The 25,478-nt window shown below is 40.8% G+C and overlaps 1 protein-coding gene across 5 annotated transcripts in view; it reads left to right on the forward strand.

Annotated features, from left to right (window-relative positions):
- The first annotated feature begins 234 nt into the window (after nucleotides 1–234).
- The window catches only part of MTMR7 (myotubularin related protein 7), a 52,158-nt gene continuing 26,914 nt past the window's right edge, over nucleotides 235–25,478 (forward strand). For 3 of the 5 annotated variants that reach the window (XR_011150717.1, XM_069013990.1, XM_069013992.1), the window contains exons 1-6: nucleotides 235–545; nucleotides 14,080–14,202; nucleotides 15,787–15,949; nucleotides 19,569–19,726; nucleotides 21,307–21,435; nucleotides 24,240–24,374. Coding sequence is in view for 4 of the 5 variants with exons in the window: in XM_069013990.1 (XP_068870091.1) it covers nucleotides 522–545; nucleotides 14,080–14,202; nucleotides 15,787–15,949; nucleotides 19,569–19,726; nucleotides 21,307–21,435; nucleotides 24,240–24,374 (732 nt within the window). In the remaining variant the exon portion in view is untranslated. The remainder of the gene's footprint in view (nucleotides 546–14,079; nucleotides 14,203–15,786; nucleotides 15,950–19,568; nucleotides 19,727–21,306; nucleotides 21,436–24,239; nucleotides 24,375–25,478) is intronic. The other 2 variants (XM_069013993.1, XM_069013991.1) reach the window with 2 other exon arrangements.

The raw sequence follows: 25,478 nt of genomic DNA on the forward strand, positions 1-25,478 counted from the left end.
CGCTGGGCCAGGGAACAAATAAAATGGGGGGAGGCGATCTCAGACAGAGCTAGCTTTATGCTTCCGATCTTATCCTCCCTGAAAGAAAGGGCAGAGCGATGTAATTCTGGATAAGCCAGCAGACCATGCGGGTTGCGCCCTCGGTGCCCGCGGGGCGGAGGCTGCGGGCGCGGTGGCGGTGCCCGGGGCGGCGGGGCCGGGCTGAGCCGGGCCGAGCCGGGCCGGGCGCGGAGCATCCCCGCCGCCGGGGCCGCATGGCAGCTGCCGGGAGGTGGAGCCAGCCGCTGACCTGCCGGCATCGCAGCACGGGCACGTCTTCTGCCGGCAATAAATCCTCCTTTCTTACTTCCCATCTGCGCCGGAAAACGCGAGGAAAACAGAAAATGAAAAGATATTATTTAAAAAAAATAATAATTTCTTTTTAACAGCAGGGCCGGAGGAAGCCGGGAGAGGCCAGGTGCGCAGGGCTGCCTCCGCCGGCGGCAGGCAGTGCATGAGGAGCTGGGCCGGGCGCTGCCGCCATGGAGCACATCCGGATGCCCAAGGTGGGTTCCGCCGGGCGGCCCCGGCCGCGGCAGCATCCCCGCGGCAGCATCCCCGCGGCAGCATCCCCGCGGTAGCATCCCCGCGGCCCCTCCTGCGGCGTCGGCTCCAGCCCCAAGGAGCCTTGCACCCGCAGCCTTGCGGGCCTCTACGGCCTTCCAGCTGATGCTGAGGGCTGGTTTTCGGCCAGCTTGCCATGATACCTGCCCAAAACGCCGAGAGGTGGGCGCGTTGCTCTGCGGTGTGGGCCGGCGATTTGTCGGGCTTCTCATTCAGTTCCTCTGTTAACGCAGGCACTGTCCCTGAGCTGTAGGTATCCGAAATGGGAGCCTGCTTTTACCTGCTTTACGAAATGTGTTACCTGCTTTTCAGACGCCCTTAGTTTGCCCCAAGATTTCAGACTCGGTGATGAATTGATTTAGTGTTTTTTCGTACATGTTTGATCTTCAGCCTACGTAATCAGTCTTTTTCTATAGCTTTCTAAGCACGAAGCCTGTATTTGTTAACGAAATTGCCACCTTGCTCTAAAAAAAAAAATACAGTTTTAACACATAAAAGGTTTAGATTAAAATTAATAATAAAAAAGTGAACCAGAGCAATATGTTAATTTGAAATATTTTCATAATTATTTAGTTATTTATTAACCCAATCCCCTGAAATAAGGAATTTATTTGTATTTATTTATTGTCAATATTTAATATGATGACATGAATTTGAGATTAGGGCCTTGTATTTTGTCTGTCTTTTCTGGCCTTTAGGTGTTAAGCTGTAAATCTACTAAGAAGATAGGCCTTTATAACAACTGCCTTTCCTCTCATCTCATTTCATGATCTGTTATCTGCCTTTTTGGGAAGGAAGAATTTCAGAATAGTATGATTGTATCCTACTGCAGGTAGGATACAGTCAGTGAAAGTTGTCTGAACACATGCTTCTGACTACTTGCTGAAGAATGCTGAAAGCGTGAATGAGAAAAAATGCTGAAAACAAATTAAGAAGGGTAGGAAAATATCCTAAAAATAAATGGTTGTATTTGCTGTGAATGGAAGACCCAGGCAAGTCCCTGTTGCAGGCAATGGAAGCTTATCTGTTTTCTTTTCTACAACCAGGTCCTGAAAATATTATTCTGCGTATGTAAAACCCATTTCTGTATCTCGTACTATGAGAAGGCACTTTACCAATGCCTCAGGTCACTGAAAATCTTAACTCAGTGTGAGGTGATTCTGCAGTCCTGGATCCTGGCAGTCTCTTACATTATAGCTATGCTAAAAGGTATCTGATATAATAGAGCAGATTAGAAGGCATGATTTGAAGGTATAAGGGGTACAAAAATCCTTTAAAATTTCCAACATAAATGTAGAAAATCAACATGAGTCACTACTGAAATACTTCATCTCTTCAGTTACTCCTAAATACACTGAAAAATCAGTGTATCTACAGCTACCTAACAGAATTGATACATTTGATTTTTTTTTTAAACCCTCAGCTTAAAATCCATCACTGGAACAGTGTTTGTTTTTTTTTTCTTTTGTTTTTATTGAATTTGGTTTTGATAATTTGGAATTGAACATGAAATTATTTCCAGTGTCAGTAATATAAAAATAGGTAAGGGAAAGCTCACAGTATCATGTGTTAATCTCTGGTGTCATGTTTCCTGATTCCATACAATCTTGTCCTGAGAGAAATTTGAGAAGTGACTGCCTGGCTCTGCAAAGGTATTAATCTCAGAATAATGACACTTTCCTTGATTCACAAACCCAGCCAAATGGAAAATCAAGATAAATCCCATACTTAGCAAATTAATAAAGTTGATCATATCTGAAAAAAATATTCTTGGCCCAAGTAAAAGCTTTTCCTTCAAAGGGAGCTCTATATTCCATGGTGCCCATTAGGTCTCAGCAATTGTTTTAATTTTAAGTGAAATATGACTGTAGTGATCTATGGTTCATAAATATTAAAATTAATCTGATAGAACATAACAGACATTAAAAAAGCAGATGGTAATTCCATACCAATTGGATCAGTAGTTCATTAAGATCACTACTCTGTGTCGGTGTGACAGAGGAGAAAGAGCATTTAGACCTGGCCACATTCTGCAGCTTCTCAGCATCTACAGTTGTGTTAGATCCAACTCTTCCTAGTTACATTAGTGTCCATTGATGGACCTCTCTGTGTGAGTTAGCCAGTGCTCCTTATAGACAGGCTGACACTCTCTGGCTCCACAGCCTGCATGGAAGCCAGTTACAGAAGGTTGTGGCTTTACAAAAATTACCTTCTTCTGTTAAAACGTCCTGAGTAGCTTCCTTCAGTATTCCTTCCTTCTAGCTTCAAGAATTTGTTCAATAAAAATTCCATGTTCACCTTATTCACGCCTTCACAGTAAATCTTGATCACAACCTGCCAGATTCTGATAATTTGAGAGAAATGTCATCAATGACACCAAGACCTCTTCCCTGTGTCGAGTACATTGTTCTGTAGATATGTTTTGGGTTGCTTTTCCTGTAGGTATTCTACTTTTGTTTGTCTGTGTTGAAGCTCCTATGCATCTTTTTGCCCACACACTGTTTTGCAAGACTCTTCTGGAGTAGGATTTCCCACTGCAAAAGCCATTCTGGTGCTTTCCCAGGTGTATCCACCTGCTAACACACTATTTGATGTACTGACCACTATTGTTCTATCATTATACTCTTGGTAGAAATAGGGTGCATATGTGATGTATGCCTGTATGAACAGATGTAGGCACTACATTTTCACAAGGTAAATGCCATCCTATGTATGAAGGCTGTAATTTTAAGTACATTTAAGAGTTGGAAACAGTCCCTCATTGCTAAATGGAATTATATATAGCTCCCATACCCTTTTAAAAATTAAAAATTAGTCAAACCAGTGACTGACATGAATTTGGATTGAACAGCAAGATAGTTTAGGATAACTCTCCAGACCCAAAATATGACAAACGGCTCATAACAGTCAGAAAAAAAGAAATCAGCAATGCTTTTGAACAGATTAGAAGCACGTTTTATGAGCATGTGTAGAGATATGTCTGATCATGGACAGGATGATAGCTAGCAGAGCTCTGTAGATATGTTCATAGGGCAACTTCATGCACTGTAGTTAATCAGTTACTTTATTTTGTTTGTGACTCTGCATATCATTTGTCTTTTTATATTGGCAGCAGGCCTACAGAATGGCATTATAATGAAGAACACATCAGATTTATCCCTGGTGTACTAGCTGTCTTCAGTGGACAGCCCAGAAATTCTTTTGGCTCAGTGTTAACAGAATACTTGGGATGACTTGAGTTGCTCGAGTGCTTTCATTTTTGTTATGTTATGGTGAGGTATTTCCTTTCGATGATGCCTCTCTCAGGCAGAGTTGAAGATATGCTCCCATGTTAATGACAAATCTTTCTACCAGATACTTCACAGAACAAATTTCCAGCATGTGTAAATGAGTTGTGTGTTTGCTTTTGTTTTCAATCTACTTTCCATAATTCTTGCTTTTTTATAGTTCTATGACATGTTCTTTTTTCACAAAGTCTCCATCAGGAGACCCATATAATTTATATCCACTTTATATATGACAATGTAAATGGCAAAGTATTTGTCCAGGTGCTTGTCCAGGTCAATAGCAAAATTGAACCCAGCATGCCCAGTCTTTACTCTCCAACTACATGTTCTGGTTTGCTGGATCTCCACCTTTTTTTTTTAAGGTAAGTTAGCATATTCTACCACTGCTCTCTGTGTGCCTTCTGCTGAGATAAGATGTGATATTATAGTTATGTTCTCTGTATCTAAGCTACAATTCCTTTTGGAAAAGTTTGATTTATTTCAGTTATGTAGAAAGGTGGCAGCAGTCCTGAGGTGATTATCATGAAACACCTGGGGATGGGGACTGGAAGTTTCCCCCACAAGCTGGGGAATGGAGTGCCACAGGCACTTCACTATAGTACTAGAGTTTGGCTAAACTTTTATTTAGTTTGCTACTTAGAAAAGCTAGAAGAGGTGAGGCTGGCATGGCCTTTGCCTTTTATTGGTATTTTGGGTCATTAGGTTACAGCAGACACATTACTGCAATGTCTTTTAAGTGCCAAGTTGATTTTCTGCTTTTTGAGTATTGTGTGAAGGAGGTTTCTGTACTTTCCTCTAAGCCTACAACTTAGAGAGTGTATCTTACAATTCAGCTGGTGTTTTCTGATTCCGTAACTGTCTTCTCACTTTACATCATGGTTAAAAATTGTTTAGCCTGTTCTGGGTCCAGTAATGTTGTCTTGGTACTTGTGTCTAAACCAGTAACTCTAAACCTTATTGCACTTGAAAAATAGTACTGAAAATCATTAAGACAGCATGTCTGTAGGGTCCTCTTTGATTTTTTTTATGCACAGTAGGAGACTGAGGTTGGAATGAAGGATTTGGGAAGTTTGGCTTTGGGGTGGTCAAGGCTGGAATCTCTAGGCCTGCTGTTAATGGACCCAAGTGGGTGGGATTTGAGCTATTGATGTCTGTAAACTAAAGGAATGATCTATTTGCAGTAGAAAATGCACACTGACATTTCCTGCTGTGCAGGTGTACTCTGCTGAGAAGGACAGGTCCCTACCACCAGAAAAGGGAGTCCTACAAATCCATTTTTAATGCAAATCTCTCGTGGCCTGCACAGCTGAAATGGCTTTGTACTGCTGCTCTAAAATAGGCTGCTGAACAGGGCATGGTTTTAAACATGGAACAGAAAAGCCTGTGTTAAATACAGGAGTTTAAGGATATATTTCTTTTCAGTATCCCTTGGCTGCATGGGGAATTCTTTCTCCCTATATATCTTTTCAGAACCAAATCTAAACCAATTTGGCAAGTGTATTAAGATTTACTGCCTTGAGGAAGCCCTATTTTTCCTAGATTGAAGCTCTTAGATAGGATTTTTAATAGAATACCCTTAGTTGCTCTCTTCTTCTTTTCTAGATAATACAGACTGAAAGAAAAAACTTGATGTATGAGCCTTGTATTACAATGTTGACACCATATTGCAATGCTGTATACTCTTGTAATAGGTTCCTGTTTGCTGCTCCCATTATACAGCTGCTACTCAGGTATATCTGATAATGTGGTGCTGACCTCACTCTTTTCATAGATCTTAGCAGACAATAGTTTCTTTTTTTTAAAGCCAAATTATTAGGTAGTTTGTTCTCTGTCTTGCTATTATGAATCATTCCTTTTCCAGCTCTTTCCCAGTATTTTTATTTCACTTGAGTCCTTTAATAAATTAAACTTGTTTAGATTTTTCTTGAATATTTTCCCCCATCCTGCCAGATTTGCCCTGAGGAAACTTTTTACAATGCTTAAGGTGTGTTTGCTTAAATTTAGTGATTTACTTTTGGCTTTGTTTGAGTCTTTTGACATATGCAACCATCTAACTTCATAGACTGATTGTGTATTATTTCACTTGGCAGATCTTTTCAGAGATGGAAATATAAAAAAGTAACATGGATCAAGTACAGTTTTTATGATTCTTATGAAATAGAATAGAAACCACATTAAAAGGCAGCATCAATTGGCAATTCAATTTTCTTTTATTCTTGTTCCAAGATCATGCAAAAAAGATCACTTATTGTATATTTTGTTTAGCAAGTACAACACTGCTATCTTTGTGTTGAAAAAAAAAAGTAATAGCATTTGATCTTTTCTATGTTGTCTTTTTTCACTCTAAGGAATTATGCTAAACACATGGATAGCTGGGGTCAACCAGGGTGAAGAAAGCTCAAATATTCCACTTGGCCTCAAACCACACCAGCTGTGCTCCTTTTTTCTCATTAGGCTCAGGCTTTTGGCTTTCACAAGCTCTTCCCTTAGCTTTTGTCTGCCTGCAGTGCTGAGGCCAGTGAGAGTCCTGTCATGAATTCCCAGGATGCGGTTTCTTCCTGCTTTTACTCATGTGTGTGACATCATAAGGAGAATAGGGAAGGCAGCAGAAGTCCCATGTCAGTCTAGGAGCCCAAGGGGATGGACAAGAAGCATTTGTAGGGGTGTGTGCCCCTGGGGCCCAGCCCTGTTCCTTGGCTTTGGGTCAACCTTTTTAGCAGCAGAGATCTTAGTGAAAGTGGCCTTTCTTTACCCTTGAAGAATCACTGAAACTCATTTGTACAGTCAAATTTCAAGGTACTTTATCAGCTTTTATATGAAACTTGCTTTCACAGGTTGTTGCAAAGCAATGAATTTTAACTGTGAACAGTAGAGAAGCTCCTGAGGATGTGGCCTGAGTGAGGACATTCCCTGCTTACCTTTAATGGCAGCTTTCTCCTGGCTGGGAGGGTTTTTGGCCTTTCTCCTTGTGATAAGGAATTGGAGGAGACAAATTAGTCAGGGTTCCTCCTAAAGGAACGGGGAACATTTGCTGAAACAGGAGCTGATCTCTTTTGTTCTTGGCTGACAAATAGGCTTTTCAGCTTCTTCAAGATGCTCAGTGATAATGGGCAGGTCAGTGATGACCATGGCCGAACTGGCTGCTCAAGTGTTTTCTACTTCAGGTTAGCTAATGCATAGGAAGCAAACACATAGACTTAAAACCTATGTAGTGAGAACAAAACTCTTTGAGATGGTTTTTCATAATTCAAAATTTCATTTCATTTGAAAATCCTACAGTAGAGACCATTTTTTGTCAGATAGCATCTGCATGCTGCACATGAGCTTTGCTCTGACAGAAAGCTCCAGTTCTGGCCAATCTGCCAGTTTTGTTTTTCTCCCCTTTCCCTGCTCAGTCTGAGCCCAGTGTCAGAACTGATCCTGCATTTATATGAAAGAGCTTTCCCATGTGGAACTGTGAACAGCCTGAAATAGTAGCAGTAACTTCTGCACTGTTTTGCCATGCTGATGTGTTTGGAGAAACAGCTTTAAGACATAAGGACAAAGGTAGCATATTCAAAAAGCATTCAAATATAGGCCATGCAGTCAAAGCTTATTTAAAAAGTTATCTAAACTAAAAATGAAAACAAATTAGGGTACATGAATATTTTTAGGAATAACATTTTGGCATCCAAACTTTTCCAAATGCTTTCAGGGTCATATACATATACATACACATACACATACACATATACATATACATATACATATACATATACATATGCATATACATTTACTCTTCCTTAGGTGGGAGACCCATTGAAACTGGTGGGAGTTGAACCTGAAGAAAACTGGCCCATGATTTTCCCTAATATGACATTATTTTCTTGAATGACCTCCTGGAAACCTTGTTTAAGTCATTTGTCATGCTTATTCTCTGACTAAAAAATGCCTTCCATCTGTTCTTAATCTGTGTTCCCTTTAACTTCTATTTTTGCCTCCTTTTTTCTGTCATCTGTGTTGCATTGAAAATAGAGTTTCTGGGCAACTTTATTTATCTCCATGTAAGCGGTTGTAGTCATTGAAATAAATCTCCTGGTGGCCTTTTCTTTAAGCCTAGACAACCACAGTCATCAGAAAAAAAAAAAAAAAAAAAAAAAAGACATGGGTAAGAGCTTCAAATTAATTATTTAAATTATCAAAGTTTTACTTAGATGCCACTCTCTAGACTGCCTTGGTTAAGGCTTTGCTTTTACCTCCTTGAGGTCTTCCAGCTCTCAGCTTTACAGATCTATATTTTCTGATCTGGTCTCTCCCACCAGCTGTTCATTTTAGGCAAAGCACATGTGCATGGTGGCTTTGGTTACACTGTAAGATGTAACCAAAAGTATGTATTCTATCACCATCTGTTGAAACCAGGTGGGGCAGGGTTCTTTATCTCTTCCATGACACATCCCTGGTAACTCCCTCCAGGGTAGACCTTCTGTTAATGGGCCATCTAACTGTTGGGGTCCCTCCCCTGCCATGTAGCCCTGAGGGAGGCACGGGGTTTCCCTGCCCCTGCTCAGCCTCGTTCCCCATTGGTTGGTTTGTGTTCCCCTGCGCGGGCAAAGCAGCTCGGGCCCCGACTGTGAGAGTCCCTCAGCAGAGCCCGGCCATGCGGCTGGGGAAATAAACATCTCTGAAACATCTAGCAAGAATCCGTCCGTATATATTTGTTTCTTTTTCACGGGACTCCTGGTTTGATATATGCGTGTTGCAGTATCCCCGCTGCAACATATGGTGGAAGATTGCGAGCAGAACGATCCCCGTGACTGATTTGTGTGAGTAAACCCTGGAAACTTTGGATTCCTCTTCTTGGTTTTGTTTTGCTATTGCATATCTGGACTATGGAAGAATCGTGGGAAATGGGGCTCTCTGAGCCACAGAAAAAAATGTATCTAGAAGTAAAAGGGATCCTTGAACAACAAAACAAAAAAGTATTGGAACCGGGAGATCTTGAACACTTTTTTATCTGGCTTTTCAAAGAGTTCCCCTATATTTCTCGAGACTTACTTTTTGATATCAAACCTCCTGGATATTCTCAGGAGTGTTTCTGGAACGAGATCTGTGATAAGCTAAGGGATGGACTAGCAATAGAAGCTCTCCGTGGATCCTTTATAATCAGTGACGCTCTTCAGGAGCATCTGTATGATCCCATTACCCCTAAAGCAGAAGATCATACTTCTCCCGTGGCCGAGACCGCGTGGCGGCCACCCCAGGAGTGTATGACTGCAGCTGTGCCAGCGGAGGTGCCTGCGCTGGATGGGCCCGGCCCCCTCGGGAGCGCGCGCCTTACCGCGGACCCCATCCCTGTCTCGGGGTCCCCGGCTACGCGGCCGCGAGTGAGGGAGCGATGCCGCAGGCGCCATGGGTGCCGTGGGCCACGAGCAGCCAGGAAGCGGAGGTCAGCGTGGAAGCCCGCTCTGTGCATACGGCTCGGAGAGCCCTATGCAGGGAGAAGCGGCGGTTTCCACAGCGACACGAGAAGCTGTGCAGTGCAGCGCCGAGCCGAAACGGGGCCGCTCTCAAAGCAGCGTGGAGTTTGCGGAGCGGAGCCGTGCAGAGCCCAGACAGGCGCTGGAGCGGGGTCGTGCAGAGAGCACAGAGCGGCCGCGGCGCGGGGGCCTGACCGAGACGTCGGAGTCGGCGAGGCGGCGGCCACGCGGGACCAGCAGCCACGACAGACACGCAAGCACGTGATGGGAGACGTTCTAGCAACGAAAGTCACAGGAACTGTGAAATGGTACAATGTGAAAAACAACTATGGATTTATAACACGAGATGATACAGGGGAAGATTTATTCATCCATAGAACTGCCATTAAAAGGAATAACCCTAAAAATTACCTGCAAAGTGTAGGAGATGGGGAAGTTGTTCAATTTGATATAGTGCAAGGAAAGAAGGGTTTACAAGCAGCGAATGTTACTGGGCCTGGAGGTATTCCCGTCAAAGGCAGCCGTTATGCACAAAATTATAAACAATATCCATTCCAGCAATTTCCCTACCCACAGCCTAATTTCCCCTTTTACCCTATACCCAATATGAACCCTTTCCTAAGTTTACCCTATCCCCAGTTTATTCCCAATCCGTTTTTTCATCCATGGTTTCCCTTACAAACCCCTGCCTTTGCCAATTGTTTCCCCAAAAATCCCTTTCCGATGCCGATGGGGGGATGAAAAGGGGGAGGAAAGAAATTAAACCCTCTCCTGCCTCAGTTTCCCCACAGGCATGTCCAGAGAGTTCTGTCTCCCTTCTGTCAGCCCTGAGATGTTCCACAGAATTTGTTTGGACATTTAAAGACTCAGGAGGGTGGCTTGTTTTGTTTTGAAACTGTTCTTGTTATGTTTATCCAGTTGTCTTCATTCTCCTTTTATTAAAATAAAACGGGTGAGATGTTGGGGTCTCCTCCCCCCGCCCCGGGAGCCCTGAGGGAGGCACGGGGTTTCCCTGCCCCTGCTCAGCCTCGTTCCCCATTGGTTGGTTTGTGTTCCCCTGCGCGGGCAAAGCAGCTCGGGCCCCGACTGTGAGAGTCCCTCAGCAGAGCCCGGCCATGCGGCTGGGGAAATAAACATCTCTGAAACATCTAGCAAGAATCCGTCCGTATATATTTGTTTCTTTTTCACGGGACTCCTGGTTTGATATATGCGTGTTGCAGTATCCCCGCTGCAACATCTAACCTCACTGCCTGACTCATAACGTTACATCGTCCCATTGTGAGATGCTCTGCCCGGGGGGAGGGACCTAGCTTTCCTACCTCCATATAATCTGAGGTTTGGAACACCACAAGCCCTACCTACTGGGTTCCCAGAGGACAAGAGCTACATAACCACCACTGGACCTTCAGAGGAAGACCAGGCCTTTCTACATGATCACCACTTCAACAACAGAACCATATCTATCCTTTCAAACAGGACTGCTGCCACCAGCCTGCTCAGCAGGGTGTCAGGTTGTACCCTGACTCTGTCAGGTTAAGCCAGTGTTTCTGTGTTATTGCCTTCTTATATATACTAATAAGGACCCGTTCTTCCTGTTCCCATATATTTGCCTGAAAGCCCCTTAATTCCAAAATTACAATAATTTGGAGGGAAGAGGTTTACATTTTCCATTCCAAGGGAGGCTCCTGCCTTCCTTAACAGACACCTCTCTTTCAAACCAAGACGCATGGTCTCTATGCTTTTTCCTGACATGTACATGCATAATTTCCTACATTTTCCAATAAAGTCTACAGTCATTTTGGTGAAAAAACAGAGCACTGTTTTTTAGGGAAAAAAAAAAGATTATCTCTTTATGATATTAAATTTAAATTTTGGCTATTGATGCTGATTTCTCAGCATGTTGTGACTTTTTAGATACAAAAACTCCTCTTCTTCCAAAGCACTATTGCAACGTGTGTTCCCCCCTTGTGGAAATGAACATATTCTCATCTCCTCTATTCCCAGACTCTCTAGGTTTAATGACACTGCTGGTCTTGGCTTTCTTTTCCTGACTGGGAGAGTGCAGAAGAAGAAAGAAGGCTCATTCTCTGAATCCTTTGATCAGCAGAATGAAATTGAAGATTGAGCAATGCCTCATTATACTGATGGACTAAATTTATCATTAATAAATACAAGATAATACACATGGTGGGTAGATCTTATGTATGCAGGCATGACTAAGAGTTACAATTGCTAGTTCTAAAAAAACCCAAAAACCAAAAAACACACCCCAAAAAACAATTAACACAAACTCCACTGTGTTCAGCAGAGGACAAAAACGTAAGCAACGTTTGAGAACTTTTAAAAACTAAATAGAAAGCAAAACAGGAACATTACTATTCCACTACACAAACTACAAAAACCTGTCATACATCCAACTTTTGAATTCTGTTTGCACTTTTGACCTCTTCTCAGGAAGTAGACCTCATGCAGAATAATCGAAGTGTGGAAGAGCTTGTCTGGAATGGCTTCCATAAAGGTCACAACTATTTAAAGTTGGGCTCTTCACTCTTGGAACATGAGGATGGAGGGGAGGATCTGTAACAGCATGTGTGGCACGTTACATGCTGGCAGATTAAAAAAGAGCAGGAGGAAGGGATTTTATTTTACAACGTATAGCTGAAATGTGCAGTTCACTCTCACTGGTTGTTATGGATGCCAATGGGTTACAGAGATTCAAAATGTTATTTAATAAAATTAATGGAATGTAAACACAGTTATGTCTGTTAAAATGTATGACCTCAGCTTAGGAAGGCCCCAGAGCTGAGCTGAGATCCTGGGGGAGCATGAGTACATGCCTGCCTCTCACACTCTTCCTTCAGCTGCTGCCAATGTCTGTTCTTGAGAGACAAACTGCAGAGAGAGGTGAATTCTGATCTCCCCCAGTGCAGCCACTGCATTTGCTTTGAGGAAATCAGACTTACCACACAGCTCTTACTGCAACTGTTCCTGTTCATTCACATCCAACCTTTAATTTATTTGTAGCTCTGTATTAAAAAAAAATGAAACCACAACCAAAGAGGAGCTTGGTTGGTTAGCATTTTTCAGTCATGGGGCTGTGATTGATGAGGAGGGAAGGATGTGACCCAGGAGGTCTGGAAATTCGTCCCTCTGCCCTGCCCCGCTGTGTGGATGCCTGCTTTGCTTGGGTGTCATGGCCCATGGCAGCTCACTTTGTAGGCTGGGGTGATGAGTGCCTTGTGCAAGATCAGTGCCTGTGCAGCAGAGTCCTTGTTGGCTGGACGGCAGTGTAGGGACTTTTTTTCATCCAGACAATGCTGATTTTTATTGGTTTTATGGGTTCTTTTAAGAAGGGCACTGCCTACATTCTTCTTTTGTGTCATTCCTCCTCTTTTGCATACTGCTGGGTTAATACTGTATTTCTTCCATTCCTCCTCCAGCCAATACATGACCTCTGAAGTAGATGGCCCTGGGAAAAGACTTCATCCATGCTTTCTAGGAGTTTCGGGTTTTTTTAAATAAATAGTTTTATTTTCGTTTAAAACAAATTATAACTGGCCTTGAGGGAGAAGACTCTGCTTTAATAATTGTTTGATTTTAAGCATTTTGCTACCAAACTGCCTTATTTTCATGTTAAGGTTTTCTTTATTGCTATTTTTAAAATAGTCCAATATATCTGGAATACACATTGCAAACATGTAATCCTCAGATGCTGGCATTCTGTTTTTCAGGAAAACCGACTAATTTTAGTTTTAAAATTGTTGTAATAGAAGATCCGTCAAATCCATGGCAGCAAATTGGTAACTGTTTTGGGCAGGTTTCATCCCACTGAATATCCAACTTGTTTATTTTTTTATTATTTTAGTTTCTTAGTCAGAAATCATAGAAGCCTAGAATGATTTGTGTTCAAAGGGACCTTAAAGATCATCTAGTTCCTACCCCTAGTAGGTGCCTATAGTACATGCCATATACAAAACATTAATGATGTACAAGTCACAAGCTGGTGATCTGAGAGTTAATAACATGCTATGGATATATAGTTAATAATGTCCTGTTGTCAGGAGTGCAGCAAAGAGAGAATGCCCATTTTGTGCTCAGGGTGGGAGAGCAGTGGAAGTGGAGTTCTTGAGTCCCATTGAAAAGTGACTGAAGGCAAAATCTTCCAGTGTGACCGCTGCTGTGAGCATTAACAGGAATGTAGGGACAAACATCAAAATGCTTCTTTTAAACTCTTTTAACTCTTTTAATGTTGTTTTAAATCTTAACAGAGATTTGCATGGGAGAAAATTTGCCTGAGACCCATTGAAGAAAGACACTCTACCACTATTATCTCCTGCTTATTATTATTATTTTAATTTAGCTGGAATGGCTTGAATGGAAAACATGGAGCTAGAGTTTAGCTGAAAGACAGGGCCTGCCTTGCTGTCACGGTGTTTTGGTAAGATGAGAGCACAAGGAAGAGCTCAAGGGAGAAACTGTCTTTGGAAGTGTTACTAAACAGGATTTTGAATACAGAGTACCACAAGAGAGGGGAAAAAAAGGAACATTAAGGAAGATCTGGAAGTAGATCACATAATATAATCACATTTTCTCATATAGTTATACTTCTTTGATATTTAATGTGCCGAAAATAACATTGTAATAGACAAAATGTGAGCATTCAGCTCTCACTATTGAGCTCTCTGTCATAGCCTAATTATTTGGTTTTTTTTCTCTGTCACTTTTTTGTGTAGGTGGAAAATGTTAGGTTACTTGATCGTTTATCTTCAAGAAGAGCTGTGGTGGGAACCTTATATTTAACAGCTACCCATGTCATATTTGTGGAGAATGGTTCTGAAACTCGCAAAGAAACCTGGGTATGAACTTTTGTTATTTCACTTAGCTGTAAGTGTGTGGCACTTTACTGATGCTAATTTGAAAATTACTTCCAAACTACTTTAAACATAGTAAATTAGTTTATATGGATGCTTTTATGATGCCATGTGAAGTTCCAGCCTAGTAATTTTCAAAAATTTTCAGTGGATTCCAGATACTGTGATAGAGTAAGAGGAGTAGAAGGGCTTTCACTGTATGAATACCAGATGTGATTGACTGAGGAACAGCTGCTGTAAACTGCACTGTTGCTCCTATCATCCAGGAAGAGTGGAGGAGAAATGTCTTGAATGCGAACTACTTCCTTGGCTTTCTTGGTCTTCTCTCTTTCTGCTAGTGTTGTATCAGTGATTTTGTTGGTTTAATACTTTAATTTTTTTTATAAATTAGTATTTTGAATTACCTGTTTTGATTGATTGACAACCTACATTGCATTTTGTTGTGGTTTAACCCCACGCATTGACCAAGCCCCATGCAGTCATTCTCTCACTCCCCCAACCAGCAGAATCAGGGACAGAATCTAAAGGGTAGAAGGTAGAAAACTCATGGGTTAAGATAAAGACAGTTTAATAGGGAAAGCAAAAGCCACACACACAGGCAAAGCAAAACAAGGAATGAATTCACTGCTTCCCACAGACATGCAGGTGTTCAGCCATCTCCAGAAGAACAGGCCCCCATCACATGCAACAGTGACTTGGGAAGACAAAAACCATCACTCCGTGTGCCCTGCTTCCTCCTTCCTCCCACTTTACATACTGAGCATGATGCCACATGGTCTGGAATATCCCTTTGGTCAGTTGGGGTCAGCTGTCCTGACTGTGTCTCTTCCCAGCCCCCCATACACTCTCAGTCTCCTTGCCAGCATTGCAGTAGGCCTTGGCTCTGTGTAAGCAATAACAAAGCCATCTCTCCGTTATCAACTGTGTTCAGTGCAAATCCAAAACACAGCCCCATACCAGCCACTGTGAAGGAAATTAACTCTACCCAGCCAAAACCAGCACACGTGTACACATATAGGTACAGCTATTGCTTGGTGTCATACATTTGAGAGTCTTTTATGCAGCTTAATTATGCACCCCTTGTCCATTTTTGCACTAATTAACTCCATCTTCCTCCACTATTCCTGACCAGGTTTTTATTGTAATGTTTCATGTCGTTTGATGCAGTATTTAAAATTGTATCAACATTACCATTCTACCCATGAGGAGGCACAATATTTTAGCCTTATGAAACTGATGCTGGTTCACCTTTTCACTGTGGAAATAGATGAAAATAGCTTTGACAAACACTAGCTTACACTAAAGCAAGCAAACAAAAAGCTTTGGGTGACATGAGCAGGCTAATGTTTGAGCAGCTGTAACACTCCAGAAATGCCTCTTTGTCTGCAGGTGATGTATCAAGCTGCTTGAGCCTGAAGTTGGAGATAGGAACCTAACTACAAGAGGAGGAGAGTGGGGATTTTCTGAAACAGTAGTGGAAGCTACTGTGCCTGCCCTGGCACATCATTATAAATAATTATTTTTCTTCCTAAAGATTTGACTAGCATTACTGTTTTAAATTGCCTGCAGGTTCTCCACAGCCAAATTTCCTCTATTGAGAAGCAGGCCACCACTGCCACTGGTTGCCCATTACTGATCCGGTGCAAGAACTTCCAGGTCATCCAGCTGGTCATCCCTCAGGAACGAGACTGCCATGATGTTTACATATCTCTGATACGTCTGGCTCGACCAGGTATGGGAAGAAAACATCACAAAAATCAATCCTCATCCTGAAGAGGGAGAATTTAATGGAAGAAATGTATCTGTGCGTCTTTGTCCTTTGCAGGTTAAGAAAAAAAGGTTCATTAGAGATAAATTATGAGAGAAATACTGATATAATCATTTGTGGAGCAATGAAGAAAGCTCATTATAACAAGTAGTTCATTCCATAAAGTATGACATGAACTTCTATTTAAAATAATACTCTAGGGCATCATGGGCCATAAAATATGTTATAATGCTATTTTATGTGCAACTCATTTGCTGGATGACTTGTGTAAATGTAAATTTAGGAGAATACTCTAAATTCAGGGAACTTTTATGTCCCTGTTGTAACAAAAACTTTACAATATATTTAGTAGTCCAGTCAAGATTTTCATTTTCGCTTTCTGTGCTGTGCAGAAATTCCTTAAAATCAGTGAAAGGTTTTGCAGCAAGTAGTTGTTTGATTTCACTGGGCTGTCTGTGTTTTGGCCTATTATTATCATCTACGTTTTGAATACGCCCTATGTGTTTCTGAACTCAATTCAAGATCCTTTTGAAACCTTTCCCCTTTTCAATGAAAAACCAAATGTTGCATCAAAGCCCAACATTTGATTGCCTACATTATAGCTCCTCTCTGCGCTATGCTCTCCTAAGTACCAGCTGACAAAGCTTTTGGATTATTTTAAACTAAAACTCTAGAAATATAACATCAGCTTTTGTTCTTTACTATTATTTTAACAGTATGCAAAGAAATTGTCTGTTGTAGTCTTTATAAAGCTGGTAGCACTGGCTTTAAATTTTTTTCTTGTTAGGAGAGCACCAATTTTATCTACTGTGTAGAGGGGAAAAAAATTGCGGAGTCCACCAGCACAGCTACTGAACATTATAAAGTACTAGTAGTAGCAGTAGTACTATATAACTGTAGCAGAAGTAACTTGGTAAGCTAGGTGATGCAGGATGAAAGTAATCAGAGAAATTTAAAAAAAATGAGAAAAATTCAGTCAGTGTTTCTGCTGATGTAAATCTGGATTCATTCCATGCACCTCAGCTGCAAGTACATGTTCATGTATGCTGGAAGGCATGTGATTCTGTAATCCTTTTCTTGGAGGCAGGAGGAGGTGTGTCTGCTATGCACCAGAATGATGAAAGGAAGAGTAGGTGAGGACCCTGAATACAAGTTTAGTGACTGACTGCAATGGACAAGAAGGTTTGGGTTAAGAAGATGCAGTAACAGCACTGTGGAATTATCTCTTTGCATAGTTTAGCTGCACAGTAGTTTTCCTTCTCCAGCAAACTATCTGATTGTGATGTGAGACAGGATAAAACCTTCCCTACCCACTCAGAATTAGAAGGCTCTGATTCAAGCCGAGTCATACGTACCCTGACAGTTGTCTGCTGTGTCATTTTGTCAGGGCATGAAGCTGTACTTTCTTTAGGTAATACAGTTACTCAGCATTAGAAGGCATGCTTTACTCCATGAGCAGATAATTTGACTTATTCAGGCTCTACTTTCCGTTCTCTGCCTGTTCTTTTCATTCATTCCTGAGTGAAGCTCATGTTGTGTACTGGCTTAACATATTCTATGCTATCTGATGTCCTAGGTACATTAAAGGTGAAGGTTATGCTTGATTTTATTTTTGCTAGAATTTTAATAAAGTCAGACTGTCAGCTGAGTTTGGCCTTTTTGCTTAAGGAAGCCGTATGGGGAAACAAGCTAACCAAAAGATACGACATGTTTAATTGCAGGATTGCAGATGTTTATGGCAAAATAACTGTGAAAGATTGGTAAAGGTCCTATCAGTACTGGGAAAGATGTGGCAACTGACCTTTGAGGCACTGATTACTAATACTTGAACATTTTTGTTACCACCTATAGATACCATCATGTAATAATACTTGTAATGTTGAGGCAGACTTCAGTCATAAATAACCTGGATACATAGGTGGATTTTTAAAGGCTTTCCTTGTGCCTGTGAACAGCAGGTCCTTTGGAAAGAAAATCCAGATGCTTCTGACAACCAAGCAGTAGAAACAGGAGCTCGGATTGCTACCAAAAGCTCAGCTTGGATTTATGAATTGTGGTAAAACTTTATGTTAACAGATGAGAAATAAACCAGACTGTCTTCCTAATCTATGCCATGCCAGAAGTTTGAAATTAGAGAATACAGAAGGAGTTTAAATTGCTGGAAAGTGTGCAAATTGTTCTCCTTTTTCTCCCTGCTCAAGACTTTGTTGATTGTCAGTATGTTCCTGACAGAATTAACATGAAGTTTTCTTTCTTTCTGTTCATACTTTTGTGTGTGTATGTATACAGTCAATTTAATGACATTTTAAAAGGCAAAACTTAACTTACAGTAGACCTTTAGAAGCCATAATCAAAATAAAAGAGTTTCTATAGAAAAGGATGGGAGCATTGTTACTATTATTAGGAGGGGTGTGTGTGTCTTTATTGTTTTTATAGCTCTAAGTTCTGTACAGTACAGAACACAGTAGTGTACTAAGATTCTGCTTGTTAGGTATATGCTATTAGAAAAGAAAATGTAGTATTTAAATTTACTGATTGTAGAGCAAGTGTGTCAGTGGAGAAGTATGAAATCAGAGAGGACTTAGCTTGTGATTTACTTCAGTTCTAAAGTTAAAGATCTGTTGATCAGAAAGTTTTAATGAACTTTGAGCAACAGAATGAAATATGCCCTTGTGACATAGCAATATCTAAAGTATCAATGAGAACATTAATTTCAAGTTGTGTGCTGGATAGTTACTCATGTCAGTAACAGCTGGGATTCAATGGCAGTGGTGTCTGGCTGCCACTGGTCACCAGGATTAAGACACTCGTTAAATACAGATACACTCCTAAAAAAATGTTCAAAACTCCAGCACCACCAAACTTTCATATACAGTATGTGGTTGAGGGGGACAGGTGGCACAGCTACTTAAACACCTTCCTGGTCATGATAAAATGATTGATGTAGCATATGCTTCTTTTATGCTATTACATCATGTGTATCTCGAATGCTTTTGCTATTAATTCAAGGACAGTATTTTGCAGTCAACAAAACTAAGATTTCATTGGATCTATTAGAAACCTTCCTAATTAGGACCAAGACTACTGAGTTCTATTCACTTTTGGAAGAATGCGCTGCATAGTCCATTGTTCATATCTTTTGTCTTTGCCAGAGGACAGATGTTACATTAATAAAGGGACTTCTAAACTACCTCTAGATAGCAAATTCTTCTGAAGAACAAGTGCTTACTCTGGCACTGACTTCAGTTTTCTTTGGATGAAAGCATGTCTCTGACATTGTGTCTTTGTGCTGGGGAAGGTTTTTACAAATCTACTGAAGACTAGCAGAACAGGATATTTTAAGTAGTACTTCTATTAATGCACATACATTGCAATATATACAGATATCAAAAGAGCATGTACTTTCAAAGTTTTCTTGACAGTGGATATAAACCAGGATATTTTGCTTTTGTAAAGCAAAATGTACTCTTTTAAAGGAAACTACATCAAGGTCAACACCAAGTTCTGGTTTTGAAGTGTGGTTTCAGGACGAGAAATCTGAAGTTGTTTACTGTTCCTGTTTCTTTGCTTATTTTTTTCCCAGTGAAATACAAAGAGCTGTATTGCTTCTCCTTCAATCCAAAATTAGATAAAGAAGAACGAGAACAAGGCTGGAAGCTTGTGGACCTCAATGAAGAGTATAATCGGATGGGTGTTCCCAACAACTATTGGCAGATTAGTGATGTAAACAGAGACTATGGAGTGAGTTGTTGTGATTTTTCTGTTACAGAGGCTGTCTGTACAATAAATCAGCAGCCTGACTGAGGACTACCATAGTGCTTTGTGGCAGCATCTCTTTGTGCTCAGCGCTCTACACACACATAGTAAGGTGCAGTTCCTCTGCTATTTCACATAAAATGGCACACAGAAAGTGAGAGAAAGGATGTGTCTTCATTTAACAGATGTTGAAAGGAAGCACAGAGCATATGGCCAGAGTGTTTTAAATGTTAGGGTTTGGCTGCCTGGGAAGAAGTTTAAGTCATACTTAATGTTATGTGTGTGAATAAGAATTTCCCTGACATGCAGGGCTATGTAAAATTACTATGTGGTCATTTTAAGAAAAAAATTACTCAAAATAGTGAGCTTGGCAATATTTTTTCCTTACTGGCTATTCCCACACTCCTTTTGAAGCATCTGTGATTGACTGTCAGTGTTTTTCACAGTCATCTTATAGGTCATATATCTTCCTAGCTGCCTGCTGTCCTGCCTTGTTCAGTCTTGTACAATTGAAGGCCTTAGAATTTTAATTAATTGTGAGAAATAATAACCAAGATATTGTTGAAGAAAGTTTGTCCATGCACTCCATTGGTTCTGTTGCTGGAACATATCCATGTTAAGGAAGGACTGTGAAGTTCTCAGAGAAGACTGAATGTGCTGTCAGGGTTTGTTTTCTTTTTGTGAAAATGGGTGGAAAAAATGTTTGACCTCTTTTAAGATAAAGTGTAGGAAAAATGTCATCATGAATAAAATCCCGTTCACCACAGCCTTAACTTCCACAAGCTCTTCCTTTCCTTTCTCCTTTATTACATATGTCTTGACTCAGGAAGTAATTTCATCCTGGGCATCCTTAGTGCTTTAGTCGTCTCAGAAAGTCAAAGGGAGATACTGAATATCCTTTTGACCCCAGTCAGAATGCTTCAGACAATATCAGGAAAAGGGGGTAAAACCAGGATTTCATCTGTGGTCTCACTTTTCTCCAGAGGGAATTTGGGGCTTTTTTTGCAGGCTCATCAGGTTCCTCTCCAAAGTGGTAGGCATTGTCAGGGCTGCTTGCCTTTTGGTAGCTTCATTTCATGTGGCCTAATTTCTTGTCTCCATGTCCCTATTTTTGTCCCTTTTTTTTATTATCAATTTTTCCAAAAAACTTGGCTCTATTGTCCCCTCCCATTATTGTCCCTTCCCAGCAGAATGTTTGAGAACTTCGCCCACTCCCATCCTTACTCCCAAATTCTGCTACAGAGGGCACTGCAGTTGTAAATGCAACCTTGCTATACGTAATGATAAACCTTTTCTGGTATGAATGTGCGTTACACCTGGCCTCAACAAGGCATGAATTAACATTTGGAAATACAGACCTTTAGCCCTTTTGCTTCAGTTTTACCATGTGTAAGTTAGGATTAATACTTTCCAGCTTGGAAAGAACGTTTTGAGCAATGTCAGTGATATGTATACAATAATGATAGAATATGCCTGAGGTTTGAGTTCCTTGATATTTTATTTTTGCTGTGGAAACGGCTAATGATACTTGTACTTTGTAGATCAAACAGAGTTTGCTTTCACAGGTCTGTGACTCCTATCCTACAGAAGTCTATGTACCAAAGTCTGCAACTGCACACATCATAGTGGGGAGTTCTAAATTTCGGAGCCGAAGGCGTTTCCCAGCTCTTTCCTACTACTGCAAGGGTAACAATGTAAGTGGGAATTTGTAGCCTTGAAGTGTTTGCTTATTTTGGCTTTGGTCTCATAATTCTTCTAGTAAGGTTTTGCAAGAAGAAATCAGTGTTTATTTAATTAAAAAAAATTATTAGTGTAGTCTGGTTAGCGTGCTTAGTTCATTAATAGGCATTAATAGTCATTTAATGCAGACATATGAACCCAGTTTCATCATCCAGCTAGCACAAAAAATATGTGATCTCTGTATCACAATGAAGTGGAGTAGTACAAGAGGCATTGAGACATGGGTGGCAGAGGAGTGGGGGCCAGTAGCAGGCAGCCTAGTAGGTGATTGGGAGGAGAACAGAGCAGTTTTGGATCTGGTAGCTTGAGAGCAAGTTGGGGAGTTGAAAACGTATACTTGCATCAGTTGGAGAATCAGGAGTAGCTTTTCAAGAAAAGATCTGTGAAGAGACACAGAAAGGATGGATATAAGAGCTACTAGATGTTGGCTGAGCAGTATGTTGTGGGTTTGCTGAAGAGACTCTCCTTGTCTGCAAGAGTGAGGAGTTCCACCTTCCCCTCTCCATAGAAAATATTCTCAGGACTGAGCAAGGATCTGCTTCACTTGTCTGTAACCATTTGGAAGAAAACTCTGCACCTAGACTATTTGCATTTCTGTTTCTGGCAGCTGAGGTGAGGAAGGAGACTGAAGGATCCCACAAAGTGGGTGTTTTTACTTTTGTGCTCCAGCCCCTTAGGGACAGGCTTAGCTCAGCTGTCATTACCAGTTAGGAGAATGGTGTCCCCTTTGTACTCTCAAAGGATCTGTGTGACTCCTGCTTCAGTCCAGAGTGGCACTGAGAGGTCTTCCCTAGTGCTCAGGGATGGTCAGGACATTCCAAGAGACAGAGCTAGTCTGGGATTAGAGGGCATCTGTAGTGCTTGCCACACAGGATGGGACATATTTCTGCAGAATGTCACAAGCAGGAATGATAAGCTACAATCTCCATGGAAATCTTGCCTTTACAGCAGCCCCTATCATAGATTTGAGCTTCAGAAGACAGGAATAAGACGTTGTTTTCACTCCTTTACCCTGCATTTTTTTCACTCATTTACCCTGCATCAGAGCATTGCTTCCATAAAGATCTATGAATTTTACCATGCAAGTGGAGAATAGGAAGATTTAAATAGTAAATACAATCTCAGCATAAATTACATATTATTTTTAACATTTTGTTAAGGTCAAACTTCTCAGAGTTAATCACTTTGCATATCAATTATGTCCAAATATAGACACCTAGGGTTCAAAACACTTGGACATTTCTAAATCTCAGTGAAAGAAAAGGTCTCAGGGTCAAGTAGATTCCAATATATAGTAATTCAGCTTGGATGAGTTTCATGTTTCAGCCTGAATGTTTTCCCTGTTGTGGTTGGAGTTCAGGTTAAGGTTCAAAATACCAGGATCTGAAGTATTGTGTTTACTCCTGGATCCATCATAGTTTAAAGAGCTAGGAAAAGCAATGTTGAAGGAAATAACTCCTTGTGAGTTTGGAGGTTGCCATGAGTTGCCAGCAAATAGAGTAATGGGCAGGAGAGGGGTAAGATTTAAAATGCTCACAGCGGTTTGGGAAGAGCCTGCTGCATGCAGAGGAGACAGGTACCACTCATTCAGTTTTTCATATCCAGAACTTTCACATAGCTCCTTTGTCCTGACAAATTCAGTGGTGATGTGACACCTCTGCGTCCTACATGGTCTGTGTAATTATGATAAGATCAAAGTCTGGAACTATCTGTTCAGCTTATGCAATAGCACATAATAAATCACTGGAATATGTGATGATCAGAAGATTAGACTCTCAATAGAAATAACCTGTCTGCAAAACCATTAATGAAGTATGAACAGTGTCTCACACAATTCTGGGTTTCTCTCTTAAAGATCCATACTTTACTAACTACTGATAATTCAAAAATGTGACTGAAAAAGCATGTCCTTTCTCACAGTAATAAATAATTTGTAGGACAGCCTGCCCAGGTTGTGACCTTGAGCAGGCAGATTCTCTTCATGCTTGTGCTCAGTGCTTAGAAAGTGCATATATTATCCCCTTGCCTTCTACAAATCTAGCTGTCCTCTGCCTAGCAAAAATAAAAATCTCCCTGCACACCCATTTCACATTTTGTTTCTTCTTTCCTGATTTCATCTGGAGGTCTGATCCTGATGAGTCTGTGGAGAAACTCTCTTGCCTCCTTCAATAGCCCTGCTTAATGCAAGTACTTCAGGAGTCAGGCTGCCTGACCCACTTCTTGTGCAGTATGGTCTTTTTCCAGAGGCAGTGCTAAAAATACACAATTGGTGATCTGGCTGCATGTTACACATTTTTGTTTCCTGGTCTCATGGTGTCAGGCTGTTCAGTAAAGTGGGCACTAGTATAGGTTGGGTGTAATCTGTCTCATACCTGGTAAGTGTGAGTGACAGTGCAAAAGGACCTATTCATTATGTTATATCAATGTTCTCATGATTTCAAGACTGTAGTCATCCTTGAGATATCACCTTTCAGGAGTTATTCCACATTAGGGAAATATGATACTTAAAATAGCTCTAAAATTTGCATTCAAAACTAGGCTTGGGCCAATGGGGTTGTATTGTTTTAATATCTCCTTGCCTTTTTAAGAATAATGTATTTATTAATATGTAATTAATTTTACCATTCTGCCTTTCTCATGTAACTGTACATCTATGGAAACATCTAATGATCTGGTTTTGTAAATGCTTCTGGATGCTAAACAATTTCTACTTTTTAATTATGTTTGGTTTTTTGTTTGTTTGTCTGCTTTTCTGCAGGCCTCCATATGTAGAAGCAGCCAGCCTTTATCTGGCTTTAGTGCTCGATGCCTCGAGGATGAACAGATGCTCCAGGCCATTAGAAAAGCCAATCCAGGAAGTGATTTCATATATGTTGTTGACACTCGGCCCAAAGTAAGTACATTAAATTTCTTGCACATAGCAAGACTGACTCTGGGCTGAGTAGGTTAGGGAAGATACACAATCTAAATGACTGACCAAGTCACTTCTGATCTTAGATGTACCTGTGTAACTTCACAGGTACATGAGGATTTATCAGGGGAATCCTGACTAGAAACCTTGACCACATTATTACCTCCTTTTCTCCTTTACACTGAAGGAGATAATTTTCTCCTTTACACTGAACCTTTCCCTTTTCTTGTTCTTAGCAAAATGTCAAGATACAGAAAAGTAAATAATGTGTAATTGTAACTGTTTACACATGCAAAGGAGCTATCAAGTAAGTATATTTCTGATGAGACTGCAAAAAATAATTCCCATTATAAAATGTATTTGCAGTTGTTTGTAATGTTGCAAAACTCTGCCTGCTTATACTATAATTTTCCATGCACGATTTCTCCTGGAAGTGAGAAAATTCCAATGACCTCTGCACAAGGCTAAGGAAAGACAAGTTACTGAGATGACAAGAATGGAAGAGACCTTTAAATATCTCCAGCACTTTGGTGGTTTTGAGAGAGAATCTGAAATGTGATAAGTAGTGACATCAGATGCCATATCTGTAACTGATTAAAAGCCTCTGGCCAAGATAAAAGCTTTAGAAAAAAATATAGAGAAATATAGAAACTCAATAATGACCTAGAAGAGGTTGGAAGCTAAAAAAACATTGTATCCAAATTGTGATGCTAGCAAACAGCTCAAGGTGATAAAGACTAGATAGACTTCAGAATCTGGAGGAGGTAGTAGGGATATGTTCTTTATTGCACTATCAGCAACTTTCCCCTTTTAGTTACCAAAGCCTCTGAAGAAAAGAAACTAAAGAGGCAAATCTCCACAAAATCCCTTGTAGGTGTAGGATTAGCTATAGCATGGGAAAAGGAAAAATGAGAATAAATGTTTGAGGAAAAGGAACAAGGAAGCTGTTTCAGTATCCTGAGATCAGAAGACAGAGCCTGAAAGGTCAAGGTGGGTAAAGCTGAGAAACATGAGAAATGGAGTGAGGAAGGGCAAACCTGGCAGAGCTGGGGCAGATGCGTCAGGAACCTGCATGGCCGGTGACTG

The sequence above is a fragment of the Aphelocoma coerulescens genome, chromosome 4, assembly GCF_041296385.1.
Source record: "Aphelocoma coerulescens isolate FSJ_1873_10779 chromosome 4, UR_Acoe_1.0, whole genome shotgun sequence".
NCBI classification, from domain to species: Eukaryota; Metazoa; Chordata; class Aves; order Passeriformes; family Corvidae; genus Aphelocoma; species Aphelocoma coerulescens.